At 38.6% G+C, this 19,749-nt stretch overlaps 1 protein-coding gene across 3 annotated transcripts in view; it reads right to left on the bottom strand.

Moving 5' to 3' along the window:
• VNN1 (vanin 1) overlaps positions 1-19,749 on the bottom strand; it is a 40,922-nt gene that overhangs the window by 5,238 nt on the left and 15,935 nt on the right. For 2 of the 3 annotated variants that reach the window (XR_003005093.1, XR_003005092.1), the window contains exon 7: positions 8,105-8,307. Coding sequence is in view for 1 of the 3 variants with exons in the window: in XM_024759034.1 (XP_024614802.1) it covers positions 18,720-18,845 (126 nt within the window). In the remaining 2 variants the exon portion in view is untranslated. Of the gene's footprint in view, positions 1-8,104; positions 8,308-18,101; positions 18,846-19,749 lie in introns of those variants that run through there. The other variant, XM_024759034.1, reaches the window with a different exon arrangement.

The following is a 19,749-nucleotide window of genomic DNA, read 5'->3' as shown; positions in this document are numbered from 1 at the left end:
AGCATGAGCCACCAGGAGCCACAGTCATGGGTGTTAACAGCATATAAATGAAACCACATGTCCATTAAAACTGCCTTAATTGTTGATTAATTTGAATAAAAGTACTCCTGTATTAGACATCTGTACAATGCAGATAATAGCACTAAAAAAAAAACAATAAAAAACCCCACCTCACTTCCAAAATAGATGATTTGTACCTGACAAAGGAATATTTTTAAAAATCAGACTGTATTTAAACCCAATAACATCTTATAGTTAGAAAATAATTTAAGGCATTGGCTTTCAAAATTTTTTAACCACGATAGGAAAAAAATGCATTTTAGATAATGACTCAACACACATGTAAGTACACATTTGTAACAGAAGCAGATGTTTTCATTAAAAATATCCTTAGCTCATTCAATTCACTAACACTCTCTATTTTATGCTATTTCATTTTTTTCAAACGAGTAGGGTTCCCACCTCAATAATGTTACTAATCACAATTAGAAAAACATGACTTTAGAGATTATATGATCACACATATTTAGCCCACCAATTTTTAAATTCCTATATATAAAACTTCCAAAATGACCCTCTTTTTAGACAAGTGCCTTCAGTATAGCAAAATAAATAGCTGAACAAGTGTAGTTTCTCATCTATTTCTATCTCTCTGTTATTCTGCCAAAGGAAATCATAGGATCATTATGACAGATTGATTATCAGTTCCAATTCTTACTCTCCTAGCATCTACACCTTTGTCTTTGCTTCACTGGGAGTGGAAGGTACTACCCTGTCCTTTGAGCCCGAGCTTTGCCACTTGGCTTGTTTGGGCCAAAAGAGTGTAGACAGAAATAAAAGTGTGCCAGTTCCAGCCTAGTTGTCAGGAGGGCTCAAGTGTTTGTGAATGTCCTCTGTGCCATCCCCATGAGGAGAACACGCCCTGGAGAAGCCCACTTGTCCAGGGAGGCTGAGAGGCATGCAGAGCAGACTAGGGCATGGAGATATGCAGTATATGGCAGAGCCACCCTAGCTGACCCTACAGATTCATGAACTTAAGTGGCTATTATCTTAAGCCACTGAGTTTTGGGCTGGTTTGTTACACAACATTGTCATGGGAATAACTAACTGAGTTAATTCTATTTCTGAAAGAAGCCACTGAAATCTATTACCCATTCTCTTGCCTTGGAGAAATACTGACACCAGAGAAGTACTGACACCACACGATGGGCCACCTGTGATCTAAACAGCCATTGACAAAAACTGCAACAGCACAAAGAAAGAAAGCAAAAAATAAAAATTACCCCATACTAGGTGAAGTTGACCTTTTACAAAGTAAATGTAACTCCATCTTCAGAAATTCCTAGATATTAAAGGTCAGTTCAAGAAATAACTCCAAGTTCACTTCTTATTAACAGTACATAGAAAATATCATTCATCTTTCCAAAAATTAGTTCAATGTGTGCCTGACTCATGTGTATACCTGTCATTTTGTGAATGACTGAGAAAGCATAATGCCTCACATATTGGAGTTTATTAAGCTCCAGGAAATCAAAGATCTTATCTGCTTTGTTCACTACTGTCTCTCCATCACCTAAAATAGTGCCTGCAAACCATAAACACCCAATACACATTTGCTCATTGAACGATATTGATTTACTGATTAATGATCCTCCCAGACCGGGGCACGAACCCGTGTCCCCTGCATCGGCAGGCGGACTCGCAACCACTGCGCCACCAGGGAAGCCCTAAACTTATTATTTTTAAAAATCAAAGTATTACATTGATATGGAACTCTTATAGCTCCACTTGTGTTAATTACTAAACTTCACCACCAGTCAATCTTTTCATTTTAAGTCTAGTTATTTTTTTCACCTGAAAATTTCTTTAACCAACAATGACTGAGTGCTAGGCTTGTGAGATGAAAGATAATTATGATTCTTTCTGCCAGGAATAGATAGCTAATGGTGAGACAGACATGCAAACTGTTGGTCATATTACAATAGAGAGAATGCTAAACGGAAATATAAAGGCCGTGTATGGGAGCACATAAGAGAGATCTTGAAAACACCTGTGGTACCCAGGAAAGGCTTCACATAGAAGCTGAATCTAGAAAGAGGGTCTCAGAAAATTTCTCAAAAAGACTAAATTTAAAATGGCAAATACGCACAAAATCTTTTTATTTAGTCTTAATAAACTAATTTCATAGTGGAAAATTAAAGTCCTTTAATCAGTAAGGATCATGTTTTACATTTTTATTATCTTATTCCAGCATTCTTTTTATCAACAGAATTGTATTGAGTGTGTACTTCAAGTGTTCAAAGTAAAGTTTCTCCATTTTGTCAAACACACACACACTTAAAAAATATTTAAGCTAGCAAATGACTTTTTTGCCATTCTGTAATGCATTTATTTTGAATTTTTTATTGAAATATATCTGATATATAACATTGTGTAAATTTAAGGTGTAGAACATGTTGATTTGATACTCATATACTGTAATATGATTTCCATTATAGCAATAATTGTCTTAATTCCCACAGTCCAAACAGAAAGCTAATTTTTCCTTTATCCCTTTTGTTGCCTTGGCAAGGAACAAAACTGAGCATCTCAATTTGTATTTTGAATAGCTTAATATCATTTTTATGACTGGCATGTTTCTATGGGTATGTTGAGATTTTCAAAATATGTCTCTAAAATTATTTCTATTATATGTGAATAGTACTACTTGAGCACTTATTATGAATGGAGTTATGCTAAATGCTTAAGTAATATTTTTACTTAATCCTCACAATAACCAAATGAAGTAGGTGTCATTATTCCCACTTTACAGGTTATGATGAATCTGAGAGAGATCCAGTGGCTTTTCCAACATCATATTACCAAGAATGGCAAAACCAGAAATCTAACCAAAGCCATGCTCTTCAAGAGGATTCTACGCTGCCTCCAGAGACAAGCTTTATGATATCAGTAGCAGTTCGTTATTGAAGATATCACAATCTCACATACCACTTAAAGAAGAGAAGAAAAATGTAATGAAACGAACTGAGTAAAGGGAAAAAGGAGTAAGTAGAGAGAATTATTCTCAGTAACATGACTGCTTTCTCTCTATCCACATATATCTTAGATATGAAAAAAAAGATCTTTAAGAGAGATGCGAGTGTCTCCACTGAGATAGGCTTGAGCAGTGGGTCTTGATGATGGTGGAGGGGAAGATCTGCCCCCAGGGGACATTAGGCAATATCTGGAGACATTATTTATTACAGCTGGGGGAGGGGGGTGGGAAGAGTGCCATGAGCATCTTGTGGGTAGAGGCCAGGGATGCTACTAAACATCCAACTGTGCACACAGGACAGTCCCCACAATAGTTATCTAACGAAAAATGGCAATGGTGCCAAGGTTAAGAAATCCTGGGTTAAAATGATACCCTCAGTTTTTATGAGTTTTAAGACTGTCTTAACTAATATTTGCAGAAAAAATAACTTCAAATTGCCTTTTTCCAGAAAAAGTGATACTTCAAGGAAAAGAGAGACTGCCTGAAATAATGGGCATGGGATAGGACTAGAAATAAAAGATAATAGAAGGCCTGAGATTGGTTCAAGATGTCAGAGTAGGACATGCTCTCACACCCTCTGGTGAGAGTACCGGAATCACAACTAACTGCTGAACAGTCATTGACAGGAAGACACTGGAACTCACCAAAAAAGATACCCCGCATCCAAAGACAAAGGAGAAGCCACAGTGAGATGATAGGAGGGGCACAATCACAGTAAGATCAAATCCCATAACTGCCGGGTGGGTGACTCACAAACTGAGAACACTTATACCACAGAAGTCCACCCACTGGAGTGAAGGCTCTGAGTCCCACATCAGGCTTCCCAACCTGGGGGTCTGGCAACGGGAGGAGGAATTCCTAGAGAATCAGACTTTGAAGGCTAGCAGGATTTCATTGCGGGACTTCGACAAGACTGGGGGAAACAGAGACTCCACTCTTTGAGGGCACACACAAAGTTGTGTGAGCATCGGGACCCAGGGGAACGAGCAGTGACCCCATAGGAGACTGAACCAGACCTACCTGCTAGTGTTGGCGGGTCTCCTGTAGAGGTGGGGGGTGGCTGTGTCTCACCATGAAGACAAGGACACTGGCAGCAGAAGTTCTGGGAAGTACTACTTGGCGTGAGACTCCCAGAGTCTGCCACTAGCCCCCAAAAAGAGCCTGGGTAGGCTCCAGTGTTCGGTCGCCTCAGGCGCCTCAGACAACTAACAGGGAGGGAACCCAGCCCCAGCCATCAACAGTCAAGCAGAATAAAGTTTACTGAGCTCTGCCCACCAGAGCAACAGTCAGCTCTACCCACCACCAGTCCCCCCCCATCAGGAAACTTGCACGAGCCTCTTAGACAGCCTCATCCACCAGAGGGCAGAGAGCAGAAGCAAGAACAACAATCCTGCAGCCTGTGGAACAAAACCCACATACACAGAAAGATGACAAGATGAAAAGGCAGAGGGCTATGTACCAGATGAAGGAACAAGATAAAACCCCAGAAAAACAACTAAATGAAGTGGAGATAGGCAACCTTACAGAAAAAGAATTCAGAATAATGATAGTGAAGATGATCCAGGACCTTGGAAAAAGAATGCAAGTAAAGATCAAGAAGATGCAAGAAATGTTTAACAAAGACCTAGAAGAATTAAAGAACAAACAAAGATGAACAATACAATAACTGAAATGAAAACTACACTAGAAGGAATCAATAGCAGAACAACTGAGGCAGAAGAATGGATAAGTATCCTGGAAGACAATGGTGGAATTCACTGCTGTGGAACAGAACAAAGAAAAAAGAATGAAAAGAAATGAAACAGCCTAAGAGACCTCTGGGACAACATTAAACGAAACAACATTCGCATTATAGGGGTCCCAGAAGGAGAAGAGAGAGAGAAAGGACCCAATAAAATATTTGAAGAGATTATAGTCGAAAACTTCCCTAACATGGGAAAGGAAATAGCCACCCAAGTCCAGGAAGTGCACAGAGTCCCATACAGGATAAACCCAAGGGGAAACACGCCGAGACACATAGTAATCAAATTGGCAAAAATTAAAGACAAAGAAAAATTATTCAAAGCAGCAAGGGAAAAACGACAAATAACATACAAGGGAACTCCCATAAAGTTAACAGCTGATTTCTCAGCAGAAAATCTACAAGCCAGAAGGAAGCGGCATGATATACTTAAAGTGATGAAAGGGAGGAACCTACAACCAAGATTACTCTACCCAGCAAGGATCTCATTCAGATTCGATGGAGAAATCAAAAGCTTTACAGACAAGCAAAAGCTAAGAGAATTCAGCACCACCAAACCAGCTCTACAATAAATGCTAAAGGAACTTCTCTAAGTGGGGAAACAAGAGCAGAAAACGACCTACAAAAATGAACCCAAAACAATTAAGAAAATGGTCTTAGGAACATACATATCGATGATTACCTTAAACGAGAATGGATTAAATGCTCCAACTAAAAGACACAGGCTTGCTGAATGGATACAAAAACAAGACCCATATATATGCTGTCTACAAGAGACCCACTTCAGACCTACGGACACATACAGGCTAAAAGTGAGGGGGTGGAAAGAGATATTCCATGCAAATGGAAATCAAAAGAAAGCTGGAGTAGCAATACTCATATCAGATAAAATAGACTTTAAAATAAAGAATGTTATGAGACAAGGAAGGAAACTACATAATGATCAAGGAATCAATCCAAGAAGAAGTTATAACAAGTATAAATATATATGCAGGGCTTCCCTGGTGGCACAGTTGTTGAGAATCTGCCTGCCAATGCAGGGGACACGGGTTCGAGTCCTAGTCTGGGAAGATCCCACATGCCACGGAGCAAATAGGCCCATGAGCCACAACTACTGAGCCTGTGCATTTGAAGCTTGTGCTCTGCAAAAAGAGAGGCCGCAACAGTGAGCGGTCTGCGCACCATGATGAAGAGTGGCCTCTGCTCGCCACAATTAAAGAAAGCCCTTGCACAGAAATGAAGACCCAACACAGCCAAATAAATAAAGAAATAAATAGCGTTTCCTTTAAAAAGAAAGAAAGAAAGAAATATTTGTTGAATTCATGAATTAATCTGTTTTAAAATATATATATATATAAACAAACAACATAGGAGCACCTCAATACATAAGGCAAGAGCTAACAGCTAAAAAAGAGGAAATTGACAGTAATACAATAATAGTGGGGACTTTAACACCTCACTCACACCAATGGACAGATCATCCAAACAGAAAATTAATAAGGAAACATAAGCTTTAAATGACACAATAGACCAGATAGATTTAATTGATATTTATAGGACGTTCCATTCAGAAACAGCAGATTACACTTTCTTCTCAACTGTGCATGGAACGTTCTCCAGGATAGATCACATCTTAGGTCACAAATCAAGCCTCAGTAAATTTAGGAAAACTGAAATCATATCAAGCATCTTTTCTGACCACAACGCTATGAGATTAGAAATCAATTCCAGCGAAAAAAACGTAAAAAACACAAACACATGGAGTCTAAACAATACGTTACTAAATAACCAAGAGATCACTGAAGAAATCAAACAGGGAATCCAAAAATACATTGAGACAAATGACAATGAAAACACGACGATCCAAAACCTATGGGATGAAGCAAAAGCAGTTCTAAGAGGGAAGTTTATAGCAATACAATCCTACCTCAAGAAACAACAAACATCTCAAGTAAGCAATCTACCCTTACACCTAAAGGAACTAGAGAAACAAGAACAAACAAAACCCAAAGTTAATAGAAGGAAAGAAATCATAAAAATCAGATCAGAAATAAATGAAATAGAAACAAAGAAAACAATAGCAAAGATCAATAAAACTAAAAGCTGGTTCTTTGAGAAGGTAAACAAAATTGATAAACCATTAGCGAGACTCATCAAGAAAAAGAGGGAGTGGACTCAAATCAATAAAATTGGAAATGAAAAAGGAGAAGTTACCACACCACAGAAATACAAAGCATCCTAAGAGATTACTACAAGCAACTCTATGCCAACAAAATGGACAACCTGGAAGAAAGAAATTCTTAGAAAGGTATAACCTTCCAAGACTGAACCAGGAAGAAATATAAAATATGAACAGACTAATCACAAGTAATGAAATTGAAACTGGGATTAAAAATCTTCCAACAAACAAAAGTCCAGGACCAGATGGCTTCAGAGGTGAATTCTATTAAACATTTAGAGCAGAGCTAACACCCATCCTTCTCAAACTCTTCCAAGAATTGCAGAGCAAGGAACACTCCCAAACTCATTCTGTGAGGCCACCATCACCCTGCTACCAAAACCAGACAAAGATACTACAAACAAACAAACAAAAAAATTACAGACCAATATCACTGATGAATATAGATGCAAAAATCCTCAACGAAATACTATTAAGATCAGGAAGAAGACAAAGATGTCCACTCTCACCACTATTATTATTATTTTTTTATTTTCGGTACGCGGGCCTCTCACTGTTGTGGGCTCTCCTGTTGCGGAGGACAGGCTCCGGATACGCAGGCTCAGCGGCCATGGCTTATGGGGCCAGCTGCTCCACGGTATGTGGGATCTTTCCAGACCGGGGCACGAACCCATGTCCCCTGCATCGTATACTATACATTGAGAATCCTAAAGATGCCATCAGAAAACTACTAGAGCTAATCAATGAATCTGGTAATGTTGCAGGACACAAAATTAATGCACAGAGATCTCTTGCATTCCTATACACTAATGATGAGAAATTTCTGTCATACAGAGTGAAGTAAGTCAGAAAGAGAAAAACAAATATCTTATATGAATGCATATCTGTGGAACCTAGAAAAATGGTACAGATGAACCAGTTTGCAGGGCAGAAATTGAGACACAGATGCAGAAAACAAACAGATGCAGGAAACAAACCAAGGCGGGACAGTGGTAGGGGGGCGGTGGTGGTGTGATGAACTGGGAAATTGGGATCGACATATATACACTAATATGTATAAAATGGGTAACTAATAAGAACCTACTGTATAAAAAAATAAATAAAATTAAACTTAAAAAAAGATAATAAAAATAAAAGGATAAATACTCACTTCCCAGTTCTATTGATAACTTTATACATGGGCACATGACCAAACTTCTGTGAACATCAGCTTCCTAATTATAAAATGAAAGATTGATTATTTTCAGTTCCACCATCCAATGGCTGTTAGTGAAGACACGATCCACGTCTCTGGATGTGCAGGCTCTCTGCTGATCTCTTCGGTTGGGGCACTTCTGTAGAATTCGTGAGCTCCTGGAAGACAGGGAGCTCTATTCACTGCTATATCCTTAGGACCTCGAACATAGTAGGTGCTCAAAAACTACCGATCAGTTGACTGTCTGAGATTTCTAGCAGATTAGATGAATATTCACGCCTATAGCACAAGAGCAGTCGGAGCTTGTGGTATAGATTCGGAAGGCATCAACTTGGTGGTAATAGTTGAAGCTGTCTGTGGTGGAGGATAAAAAGAGAGAGAGAGAGAGAAAGAAAGAGTGAGGAAATGGACTGAAAATAAGGTCATAAGTTAAAGAAGCCATCATTAGTGATTTTGAAGCAATGTCAATGGATTATTGTAGACTAGGGGGAGGAGGTCAGAGGAAAGCTAGATTCACGACACTAGAAAGATAGTGCATAGTGAAAAAATAGAAGTATCTGCGTTCAATCAATTTTTTGAGACATGTGACAGTGAAAGGAAGCTGAAAATGGAATATTAGTGAAGAGATGAAAAGTTCAGGGAATTATAAGGGCAAATACAAATTCAAAATAAAAGGCTTAATTCTCCTTTTTGAAAATAAGGGAAGAGACTCCTTCTCTCCCTTTTCTTAGAGCATTTATTTAAAAGAAAAAAAGTGTAAGTTCTTTCTCTGTCTCTTTGAAATATAGGTAAATCTTTTGTAAAAGCTCAGTAAGCTGGCTCTTGCTAGCTTTACGACCCAGGAGGGCCTTGCTCAAGGACCTGGGAACTATCTCTGAAATATAATTATTAAGGAAGATGATGCCCCTAGCTCCCAGTTTCTGTGGGTTGGTAGGAGCTTAAGCTCAGCAGACACTTCACTCCTAGGATGCAAAACTATCTTTTGTCATAAAGAGGAGTTTATATTTCCTTTGGATAAAGCCAATTAGCACAGATGGTCAGCCCAACTACCAAGAGAATTTAGGATAAACTACGTGTGACAAATGGTGTGCTGTCGGTCCTTTTTCTTGAGGACTAGTTATTGTTTACCTTGAGAACATGTATGTATTAGTCAGGGTTCTCCAGAAAAACAGAGCCAGTAGGTTGTATATGTATATATGGAGAGATTTATTATAGGGAATTGGCTCGCGTGATTATGGGCACCGACAAGTCTCAGGATCTGCAGGGTGAGATGGCAATTTGGAGATGGAGGAGAACCAATGGTGTAGTTTCAGTCCAAAGGCCGACAGGCTCGGGACCTAAGAGTCGTCAATGCTGCAGTTTGAATCCAAAGGCAGAAAAAAGCCAATGTCCTCGTTCAAAAACAATCAGGCAGAAGGAATTCTCTTTTACTTGGCAAAGGTCAGCTTTTTGGTTCTGTTCAGTCCCTCGACAGATTTGTGTTTACCAGAGTGGGGCGAGGGGGAATTGGATGAAGGTAGTCAAAAGGTATAAACTTACAGTTATAAGATAAATAAGTACTTGGGATATAATGTACAACAGGATAAATATATTAACATTGCTGTATGTTATATATGAAAATTAAGAGAGAAAATCCTGAGTTCTTATCACAAGAAAAAATTTTTCTGTTTCTTTAATTTTGTATCTATATGAGGTGATGGATGTTCACTAAACTTGTGAAAATCACTTCATAATGTATGTAAGTCAAATCATTATGTTGTACACCTTAAATTTATACAGTGCTGTATGTCAATTATATCTCAATAAAACTGGAGTTAAAAAATAAAGTCAGTTCATCACACACACACACACACACACACACACACACACAAATAGTGTGGAGGCTGAAAAGCAAAGTGGTACTTCAAAAATTGTAATCAGTTCAGAGCCCTGAGGATAGACCAAATGTTAGCAGGTCTCATAAATCTCTTAAAACTCCATTCAGACAATAGACTGGCTCATAAATAAAATCATCCTGATGCCACTAACTCTGAATATTTTCATGAACGTTATAGGGAGGATCTTTGGAGGATTGTTTGTATATCTATTCTTTGGCTACGACAAATAGAAGAATGGAAATGTAATGAGGCATTCGGCTTACACACTTTAGGAAGGATATTTTCTCTTTCTTAACTGACCATAAGACACTACAACTTGAGTCTTAATTTCTTATTGAACTTGAATCTTTGACCCAGATATTATATTCATATGGACCTATAGAGGACAGCCTTCTGCAAACTTTTGTAGGATGTAGGTTTTTTTTTTTTTTACGCAGGCCTCTCACTGTTGTGGCCTCTCCCGTTGTGGAGCACAGGCTCCGGACGCACAGGCTCAGCGGCCATGGCTCACGGGCCCAGCCGCTCCGCGGCATGGGGGATCTTCCCGGACCGGGGCACGAACCCGTGTCCCCTGCATCGGCAGGCGGACTCTCAACCATTGCGCCACCAGGGAAGCCCAGGATGTAGGTTTTTATACTGGATCCTTCCTCCTATCTCCTAAGGACCTTAGAATGGAGTGACCCAGTATGAAGTAAATCCATCCTTCTCACTTTCCCCCCAACCCAGGGGAGAGGGGAGGAGGAATAAACTAGGACAATGATTTATGATAGTGAATTTCCCACCGTGTCCAGCTCTGGATCTTCCCTTGCATCTTAGGAATTCTTGAAGACAAGCCCGAAACATAATGCTCATGTGGACACAGCCTAAGCTTGGTTACTCTCAATAATAATTTTTAAAAAAGGGAAATAAGAAGGAAGAAGAGGAGGGGCAAGAGGAGAGGTGAAGAAGAAAGAGGAGGAAGAGGAGGAAACCTGGGAGGAAGCGGGGGGAAAAGGAGGAGTAAGAGGGAGAGAAGGAAGAAAAGGGACGAGAAACAACCTTTACTGAACCTGTATCAGTCACTGGACTAAGGGCATTATGTGAAATCTCTAGTTTATTTCCATAACAACTCTAAAGTAATAGATACTATCATTATCATTGTTTTATAAAGGAAGGGACTGAGAATTAGATATTTTAAGTTAAGTTAATACTGAGGGGCAGCAGTGAAGTTTGATTCCAGATTTGTCTGACTCCGGAGTTCCAACTACTAACCACTACCAAAAATTTGAAAGAAAAAAAGTTTGAGTGAAGGGTTTTCTTCTCTAGAGGTGATTTTTCCCGCAGACCCTCCAAACAGCTAGAGAGTGAAAACTGAGATAACTACACTGTTGTGAACTTTGCTTAACATCCATGGATGGATAGGTGGGCAGGGGAATCTTATTAATTACAAGCTAGGCAAGTGAGATAATAACATACTAACAGTAATTTCAAAACATTTTCAAAATAGTATTTGTTTTTGTCTCTAAAATTATTACAGTATATTTTTATCAGCAGTCTCTAAAAATAACTTTCACATATTTATTTCAGTTAAAATTGAATTATAAATATTTTCAGGCTAACAGATTTTATTTTCTTGCTATAATGTTTTTATAATCAATCTTTACAACAACTAGTTTTTTTGTACTAAGTACACACAATGTCAATTAATTTTCACTCATATTGCTATAGCAAGTAAACCCTCAGTTAGTTGTCTTTGATAAAGCAAGATGAAATTTTACCATAGACAGGAAGAAATCAGCAAGTTCACAATTTCAGTTAAGTCAACATCATAATCTGTTAAAACAGTATTTTGTGATACTAATATTTTCATAACTCAATTCAAAATTTATCCATTCATCCTGTCTACAAAGCATATTGCCCAAATATTAACTATTTATCAGATAATCTACTACTGTGCTGACAGGTGGCCTTTATTTCCTTTGGCAGCAGTTCAAAGTTTCTAGAATGTATTGATGGCTAAATAGCTATTAACACTGATAAGAGCTCTTGCTGTGTTTCTGTGACTGGACCACCATATGGAGCCGATTTCAAAACAGAAAGATTAAAAGAGCTCACTCTTAACACATATAAGGGAACACGAAGAGCACATTGTCATTGATCCTTCTAAACTTACCTCCCAAGTCTGAAAACTTTCTACTCTTTCTGTTGACAGTCTTCTCTCAGTGTCTAAGGAAAATTTATATTCTCCATGCCACGTATACAGATATGATTAATTAAGTTCAATCTTTTTTCAGGGTGTATATATATATTTAATATTAATTTTGTTCTCTCACCTAAGCCTTCACCCTGCATTCTATCAAAGTCTGTGACTATTAAAGCTACAAGATTGACTATGAGGAATGTGGTGTATTTAAGGTAAGGATGCAATTAAAACATAACTTTAATAATCACTAAGCAGAATTTCAGTGTCCAGCCCTTCAATCAAACAGGATTAACACTGAGTCCCTCAGGAAGCCACAGTCTAGCATGGCCATGTAAGAAAACACGAGTAACCTAGACTGCTAAAGAACACGTTGGACACGAAGTTCAAAGATTCTGGTTTGAGGATCTGATACACCTAAATTAAGAGAGATGAGCACAACACTTTGCTCTCTAAGATAAAATAGAGAAAAATATACCTACTTTGTGAAATAAAAGAAAATACATGTTAAAATATTTTGTAAATTATAAAATGCTATATATAAAACATCAGTGATACCTTTACATACTCCTGGCAAGAAGATACAGATAAAATTGCCCTCAGATCAATGAAAAGGGCAGGGAAAGTTTGAGCAAATGTTGGTATTGGCTTGCAATTAGCAGGTACATGGTACTGACAACAAAGTAATGGGGCAAAAGGCAAAGAGTATAACATAACTATTGGTTTAGAATAAAAGAAGGATAAGTGGCAACCTTGGTGACTCATGGCAGACATTAATCATTTATTGAGTGATTTCTATATGCTAAAGTTAAAGAAGAATGTAAGATACACGCTTTTGAGGACCTTACATTCAGTGATAGACATTACTGTGTTAGCCAATATTTGTGAATTGTTTCCCTTTCCTGGACATGCAGAATTACACTTCCTACTTATTTAAATTTGGCATGGGCATGTGACTTTCTTTGGCCAATAGAATGAGTGGAAATGGCAGGTATCACTCTGGGTGAAAGCATTTAAAAGGCAGTGTGCAATTTCTCCATATTCTTTTCTCATGCTCTAGAAATTATGGGAGCAGTGTTGATAAGGAGATGACACAAGATGAAAAAGCCTGGAGTCTGAGCCTTGACATATAGGCTAGCTGCCCTAGAATAGATTCTGAATGAATAAGAAATAAACTTTTATTTTAATAAACCATGATATTTTTTATATCATTTATTACTGCACCGTTACCTAGCCTATCCTGACTAAAACACATTCTACAGAGAAAGTATAGCATGGTGAAAGAGTGCATTCATCCTTCAGTAGCCAAAGGGGATTGATTTTAGGACCTCCTGTGGATATCAAAATTCTCAGATATTCAAGTCCCTTATACAAAATGGTATAGTATTTGTATATAACCTATGTACATCCTCCGGTACACTTTAAACTATCTCTAGATTACTTATAATACCTAATAAAATGTAAATGCTATGTAAATAGTTGCCAACACACAGAAAATTCAAATTTTGCTTTTTGGAACTTTCTGGAATTTTTTTTCAAATACTTTCAATCTACAGTTGGTTGAATCTGTGGACGCACTAACCACAGATATGGAGGCCCGATCGTACATACATCTGAGGCAAAAGGAGCTGAGTGTTTTACCTCATCCTAACTATTTATTATTGGTTGACTTTGAATATATTACTTAGTCCCTCCGAGCCTCAATGTTATCCTTGTAAAATAACAATGCTTGCTTAAAGAATTGTTTCATGTGAGAAAGTGTCTATTTTTAGTAGTAAATTAGTTAAACAAGGAAGCCATTAGACTAGGAGGTTCTAATAGCTTAGCAACCTATGTAAGCAAACCAAAACCTAAGCCTGTAAATGCCTGGAAGTTAAGAAACCAAAACCTAAGGACAACTAATCACAAACAGCCAACTAGGCTTTCCCAAATAGTTCAATAATTTTATTGAACTATTGCCAATAAAATTATTTCTTGCTTTGCTTTTTCATCTTCTCTATAAAAGCCTTGCCCCTAACTCTTGTCAGTGGAGCTCTCCTAACCACTTCTGGTTTGGTGCTGCCCCATTCAAATTGATTTTTGCTCCAATAAACTCTTAGAACATTTACTATGCCTCATTTTATCTTTTAATAGTTAATCCTTGAAATGCTCATTATTATTATACCTCAGCAATAATGAAATACAGTTGAAATATCTTAAAAATAAACACAACTCTTGTTGGTGCCACTACACATGGATGTCCCAAAGCAATGGGTGCTAAAGAGCTATCAAGGGTTGGAAAATAGGAACCGTCCTTTGAGGGTGTGAGGGGTGGGATATTCCCTTGTTCCAGGAAATAAGGGTGAGGGGGCCATGCGTTCCTGCTGGGACATTTTTTGCATTTTGCAGTTGTTTAATTTTTTCTTTCTTTTTTGTAATTTTGAATTTTTTGTGAGACCCGGGTCTCAAGACAAGTGGAAACATCCTTACCACAGTGAGCAGACCACAGGTACTTTGAAACCTTTCCAAGGATTGACGATTCTTGGAATCTGGAAGTTCTGTTTTGTTTATGTTTTTATTTCTTTTAATTTTTATACAGATATATTCAGAGATCTAAGCAACTTTTTCCATTCCCTGTCTCCTCCACCAACTTGAAAGTGAATACTTTTAGCAAAGGAAGGAGGAAAATATTACAGCAACATTTTGAGAGGTTTGGGATTTTTTATGAAAAAAAAAAAGTAATGAACTGAGATGGAGAAAGTGTTCCCATCTTAAGCCCACATGAATCCCTCTCTCCCACCTCTACTGTCTTCCTAAGTTTCTATTAAAGAAGCCATTGAAGCAGCTCTACTATCATCACAAAGATGCATTGAGTGAGGAATAAAGAAAAAGACAGAGCTGGATAAAGAGTCACAGTCCATCGGTTCCCCAGTCGGTGTTCTACAGTACTCAGAATGTGAGAACTTGCATCGTGGCCATAACCTCCACATTCTGGAGTTGTGGCCAGCTGCTCAGTTGGCCCTTCTATCCTGGTCCTGGCATCTGGGCTCTCTTCACCCATCATCCTGCCTCAAAAGTGCATGAAGAACCCGATCAGTCCAGGTCAGCTGTTGTCAAAAAACCACCAGACGTGGAGTCCCCTTGATCCTGACACAAATCATGTCCCTGTGGGGTATGAACAAGATCGTTGAGATCTTGGCTTCTCCAGCATCCATACCCGGGAAGTGTTTGACTGTAGGAAACCCAGGTTCTCTAAGGTTGTACTGAAACCACAGTCCATGACTAGGGAAGCTCACAAAGTCTTTATCCTTGGCCGTTGAAATTTACCAAGTCCTGAGCTATGAGTAGAAAGAACAGCACGGCAGCCAAGTGCTCCTGCCATGCCCGTAGGCTGAAAGAAAATGAGATTGTGGCACAGGAGACCTCAGCCCTCCGAGTGCAAGCCAAGCACATTTCCCTGTAGGGTGCATTTTTGATTGTTCTCTTTTGAAGAGACTCGTTTGTCTCCTGTCAGAGAGCACCATACCTGAACAAACCTTTCTGTCATAAACACTTTTCTAGTAGTACAGACACACTGACTCACATTTTAATCTACACCTGTGTCCAGCTATGTGCTCCCACACATGCTATGGCCTGTGTGTGTGGTCACCAAGGTGTGTCTGTGTGTGTGTGTGCACGCCCACATATGTATGAGTGAACATGTGTTCTTTTGCATTACTCTCCATTTTAAAAACCTTCATCTTTAGTTCAAAAAAAAAAGTACCATATTTTTATTAGACTATGGAGAACTCGGACGGTTTTCCTCCCCTGCTATTCTCTTTCCTCCCTCCCATTCAGTGTTGTTTCACGTTAGACCTTATTTACTTTTCCATGCTGCTGGCTTTGGAGTCACTAAGAACAACTTTGGTGAAATAGCAGATCTCAGTTTTCAAAAGTACAAGCTCTTATTTGTTTAATCTTTAAATTACCATGATAAAATGCTATACAAAATAATAGCACGACACTGCAGCACTGTTAACATATAGGTTGTTTTCCTCACATTTTAAGTTTTGGTGATAATTGTCTTCATATTTAAAGTGCTATTTAGATTTATGAAGTCCCATATTTACTTATTATTTTATCTACTACGTTTCACTTTAATAATGCCAACCACGACCAGGTAAGAATAGAATTATTAGAACACAGATTTGGTTTTGCACCATCTGTACCTAAATCACTAATCCCATTGTACACAAAAGCATGTTGCCTAAGTATTACTAGTGGATGTGAGGTATTTTCCCCATTTAAAAATTTTATGTTCTTCTCAGAAACAAAAATTAAACTGATGCATTTGGAACATGCCTAGAACATCCACAAGACAGAGGATCAAAGGAAATGTGAGGAATGAACAGTTATTTTCCATGTAGGAGTCAAATGCTGTATTTCAGAACAGCATTTTTTTTTTTCTGCTGTACGTGGGCCTTTCACTGTTGTGGCCTCTCCTGTTGCGGAGCACAGGCTCCGGACGCACAGGCTCAGAGGCCATGGCTCACAGGCCCAGCCGCTCTGCGGCATGTGGGATCTTCCCGGACCGGGGCACGAACCCGTGTGCCCTGCATCGGCAGGCGGACTCTCAACCACTGGGCCACCAGGGAAGCCCCAGAACAGCTTTTGATATTGATATGATTTCCTATTTGACCTTTTCCATGTTCCTCTTGATATCCAAAACACTTCAACTATTTAAGTGGATTTTTCCATTTTTAATACATAGTTTTATAAATTATTAGGAGAAAAAGACCTTGATGATTAAAAAAACATTGGCTCATTAAGTAAACAGGTAGCTTTTTAAAGACCCTTTTCCCTAGTAGTGTCAAGTCCTGAAGTAATCCTCACTCTAAGAAATTGTATAAGATAGTGTTTATTGTTTTAAGGTGTTAGGTTTGGTGTAACTTGTTATGTCACAATGGATAACATGTCACAATGTATAACAAATACATTTGTTAAGATTGAAGAGAAAAAGAAACATTTAGGGTTTTTTGAAGGCTTCAGTATTTTAAACCTATTACTGATATGCATCAGCATGTTTTCTGTTTTAAACTAAAATTGTAGGACGGTATTGAGGCTTATCACGCTGATTCCTATTCCTAAATACATAAGGATCTTCCTTATTTTCAAATAGGTTTCTTTTTTTTAACTCAGTTAATGTTGTCCAAAAGCACAAGATGAATTTTACTTATATATTTATTGGATTATATAGTATTTTTTAGGAAAAGCATCTGCCACAAGAATGTCTATTTCAAAAGGGTGCACTGCTGGCATGGATCACTGCTGCCAGTGTCCTGCTTTCCCTTGTAGAAGGTCATGTTTTGTACATTGTGAGGTTTGTATCTGGGCTATGTGGATATTCTATCAGGTGAGAGATGATTTGACTTCAAAGACGTTCTTTGTTTCACTAAGTTGTATAATGTCAAGAGATTCTGCTGTTACTAAAAGAGAACGTGTTTGATGCCAGATTGACTGCATAATTTCATCAGTATGACTTTCTGGTTTCCTAACTCCAGAAGATCTCCAATAAGATGGTGACTTCACTATCATTTCATCAGCAATGCTTCTCTAAGAATATCTAGTGGAGTCTTGGGGAGCCAGGCTAGCTGGATATTCTTACTAGGTAAACATTTTGTTCAAGGTTCAATTAATGGTGAAAAATCAAGGTGGAGGGAGGGTGTTGGAATATGTATAAGTTTGCTAGGGCTGCCATAATAAAGTACCACAGACAGGCTTAAACAACAGAAATTTATTTTCTCATTCTGGAGGCTAGAAGTGTCAGCATGATTGATTTCTTCTGAGGGCCTCTCTCCTTGGCTTGTAGATAGCCATCTTCCTCTGTGTCTTCACATGGTCTCCCCCCTGTACATGTCTGTGTCCTAATCTGCTTTTCTTATAAGAACACCAGTCACATTGGATTAGGGCCCACCCTAATGGCCTCATTTTACTTCTTTAAAACCCTATCTCCAAATACAGTCACATTCTCAGGTATGGAGTTAGGACTTCAATGTATGAATTTCAGGGACACATAATTCAGCTCATAAGAGAACTGAAATGTATTGTTTAGGAAAATAACTAACATATTACATAAATAAAATTGTTGGGAGTCTTAAGCAGAACAGAGTAAAAGATACGTGTTATAATAAAAGTGGTAATGAGTTCAGACTTATTGTAGGTGATAAGGCTCAGAAACTGTATAAGAAATAAGAGCAGAAGAGTTAATCATGGAGAATCTCTCCATGGAGACTGGAGGTGAGGACCATTGGGGGCATCTTGGAATGGGCTGCCACAGTGAGAGTGTGTGTGTGTGTGTGTGTGTGTATTTGTCTAAACAAAAGAAAAAGTGTATTAGTAATTCACTGATATGATAGACCATGACCACTATTATCAAAATCCCAGACCCATTCTTCTTCTCACATCCACTTAATGATCTGAAGTAAAAGAGAGAAAATGTAAATATTCTACCAACCTAATGAGTACACAAGAGGTATGACAACTATGAGCATTACTCTCAGTGCCTGAGGTCTGAGAAAGCATTTGGTGTACTATCCTTCTCATATAACCTTCCAAACAGAGTTACTGTCAAGATAGGTCCAGATAGTGGCTTCTGGCTGCACAAGCGTCCGTCACTTGACACCTATTCAAAACACAGGGAAGTTGACTGAGAGTAACTTTCAGTTACACAACCTCACAACATACTCTTAAAATTCAGTACAACTGGATGAAGAAACAGTAAAAATAATGGCCAGATTCTATTCCATCTGAAATATGTGAAATTGTACAGAGTACCAGAAAAATTGGAGCTATGGAATTGGCACTGATCCATTTATTATTGAAATGCCCATAATATATATCTTATAATTTACTCTGAGAGAGCATCTGATGAGTTAATAAACATAAAACAATGGATCTGAGAATAAATAAGAGAGAAATCTTGTTCTCTCCTACAAGAAAAAGACTCCTCCGAAGGGTCAGGCGGGCTTGACTAAGGGGGTTATGGGCTGAGCCTCTATCATCCCTGACACTCACTCACCACAGCCTCCCTACCTGCCTATTGTCCCCAACTCCCCACAGCAACTGTTTGGAAGAGGAGAGGGGAGTGAGAGCAGGACCTGCAGGAAAAGTCAGTAGGGGAATGTGGCTGGACAGAGCAGTAATAAATTATTTCTTGCATATTAACAGAAAAAAAAGCTTTTGCTTTCTTGCCAATTCAGCGACTGTCCAATTCTCTCTAAGCTTTTCCTTCTTTCCTTTTCTCTGATGGTCACACGGTGCCCTAGGCCATCCCTCCCCAGTGACACAAAGAGGGTTCCTCTGGTGGGACTGGTCCTGAAACTCTTCTTGAGTCTTCTTTCTATTTGACCGACCTCAAACACCCCAGCCCACTCCCTGAAGTCCCCACAATAAGATATATTTCTTCATTCTCAAGGACATGCTCATTTTTCTCTAAGGGAATTTTAGACAAGAGATCCCATGTCCTCAGTGTCCTTGGTGAGACCTAAGGACAATTTTACCCTTTCCAAATGAAGGTTTTCATGATA

This window comes from Neophocaena asiaeorientalis, unplaced genomic scaffold, assembly GCF_003031525.2.
Source record: "Neophocaena asiaeorientalis asiaeorientalis breed wild unplaced genomic scaffold, Neophocaena_asiaeorientalis_V1.1 scaffold5, whole genome shotgun sequence".
In the NCBI taxonomy this organism is placed as follows: domain Eukaryota; kingdom Metazoa; phylum Chordata; class Mammalia; order Artiodactyla; family Phocoenidae; genus Neophocaena; species Neophocaena asiaeorientalis.
The sequence above is the reverse complement of the archived record's forward strand: the minus strand, read 5'-3'. Positions and strand labels throughout refer to the sequence as shown.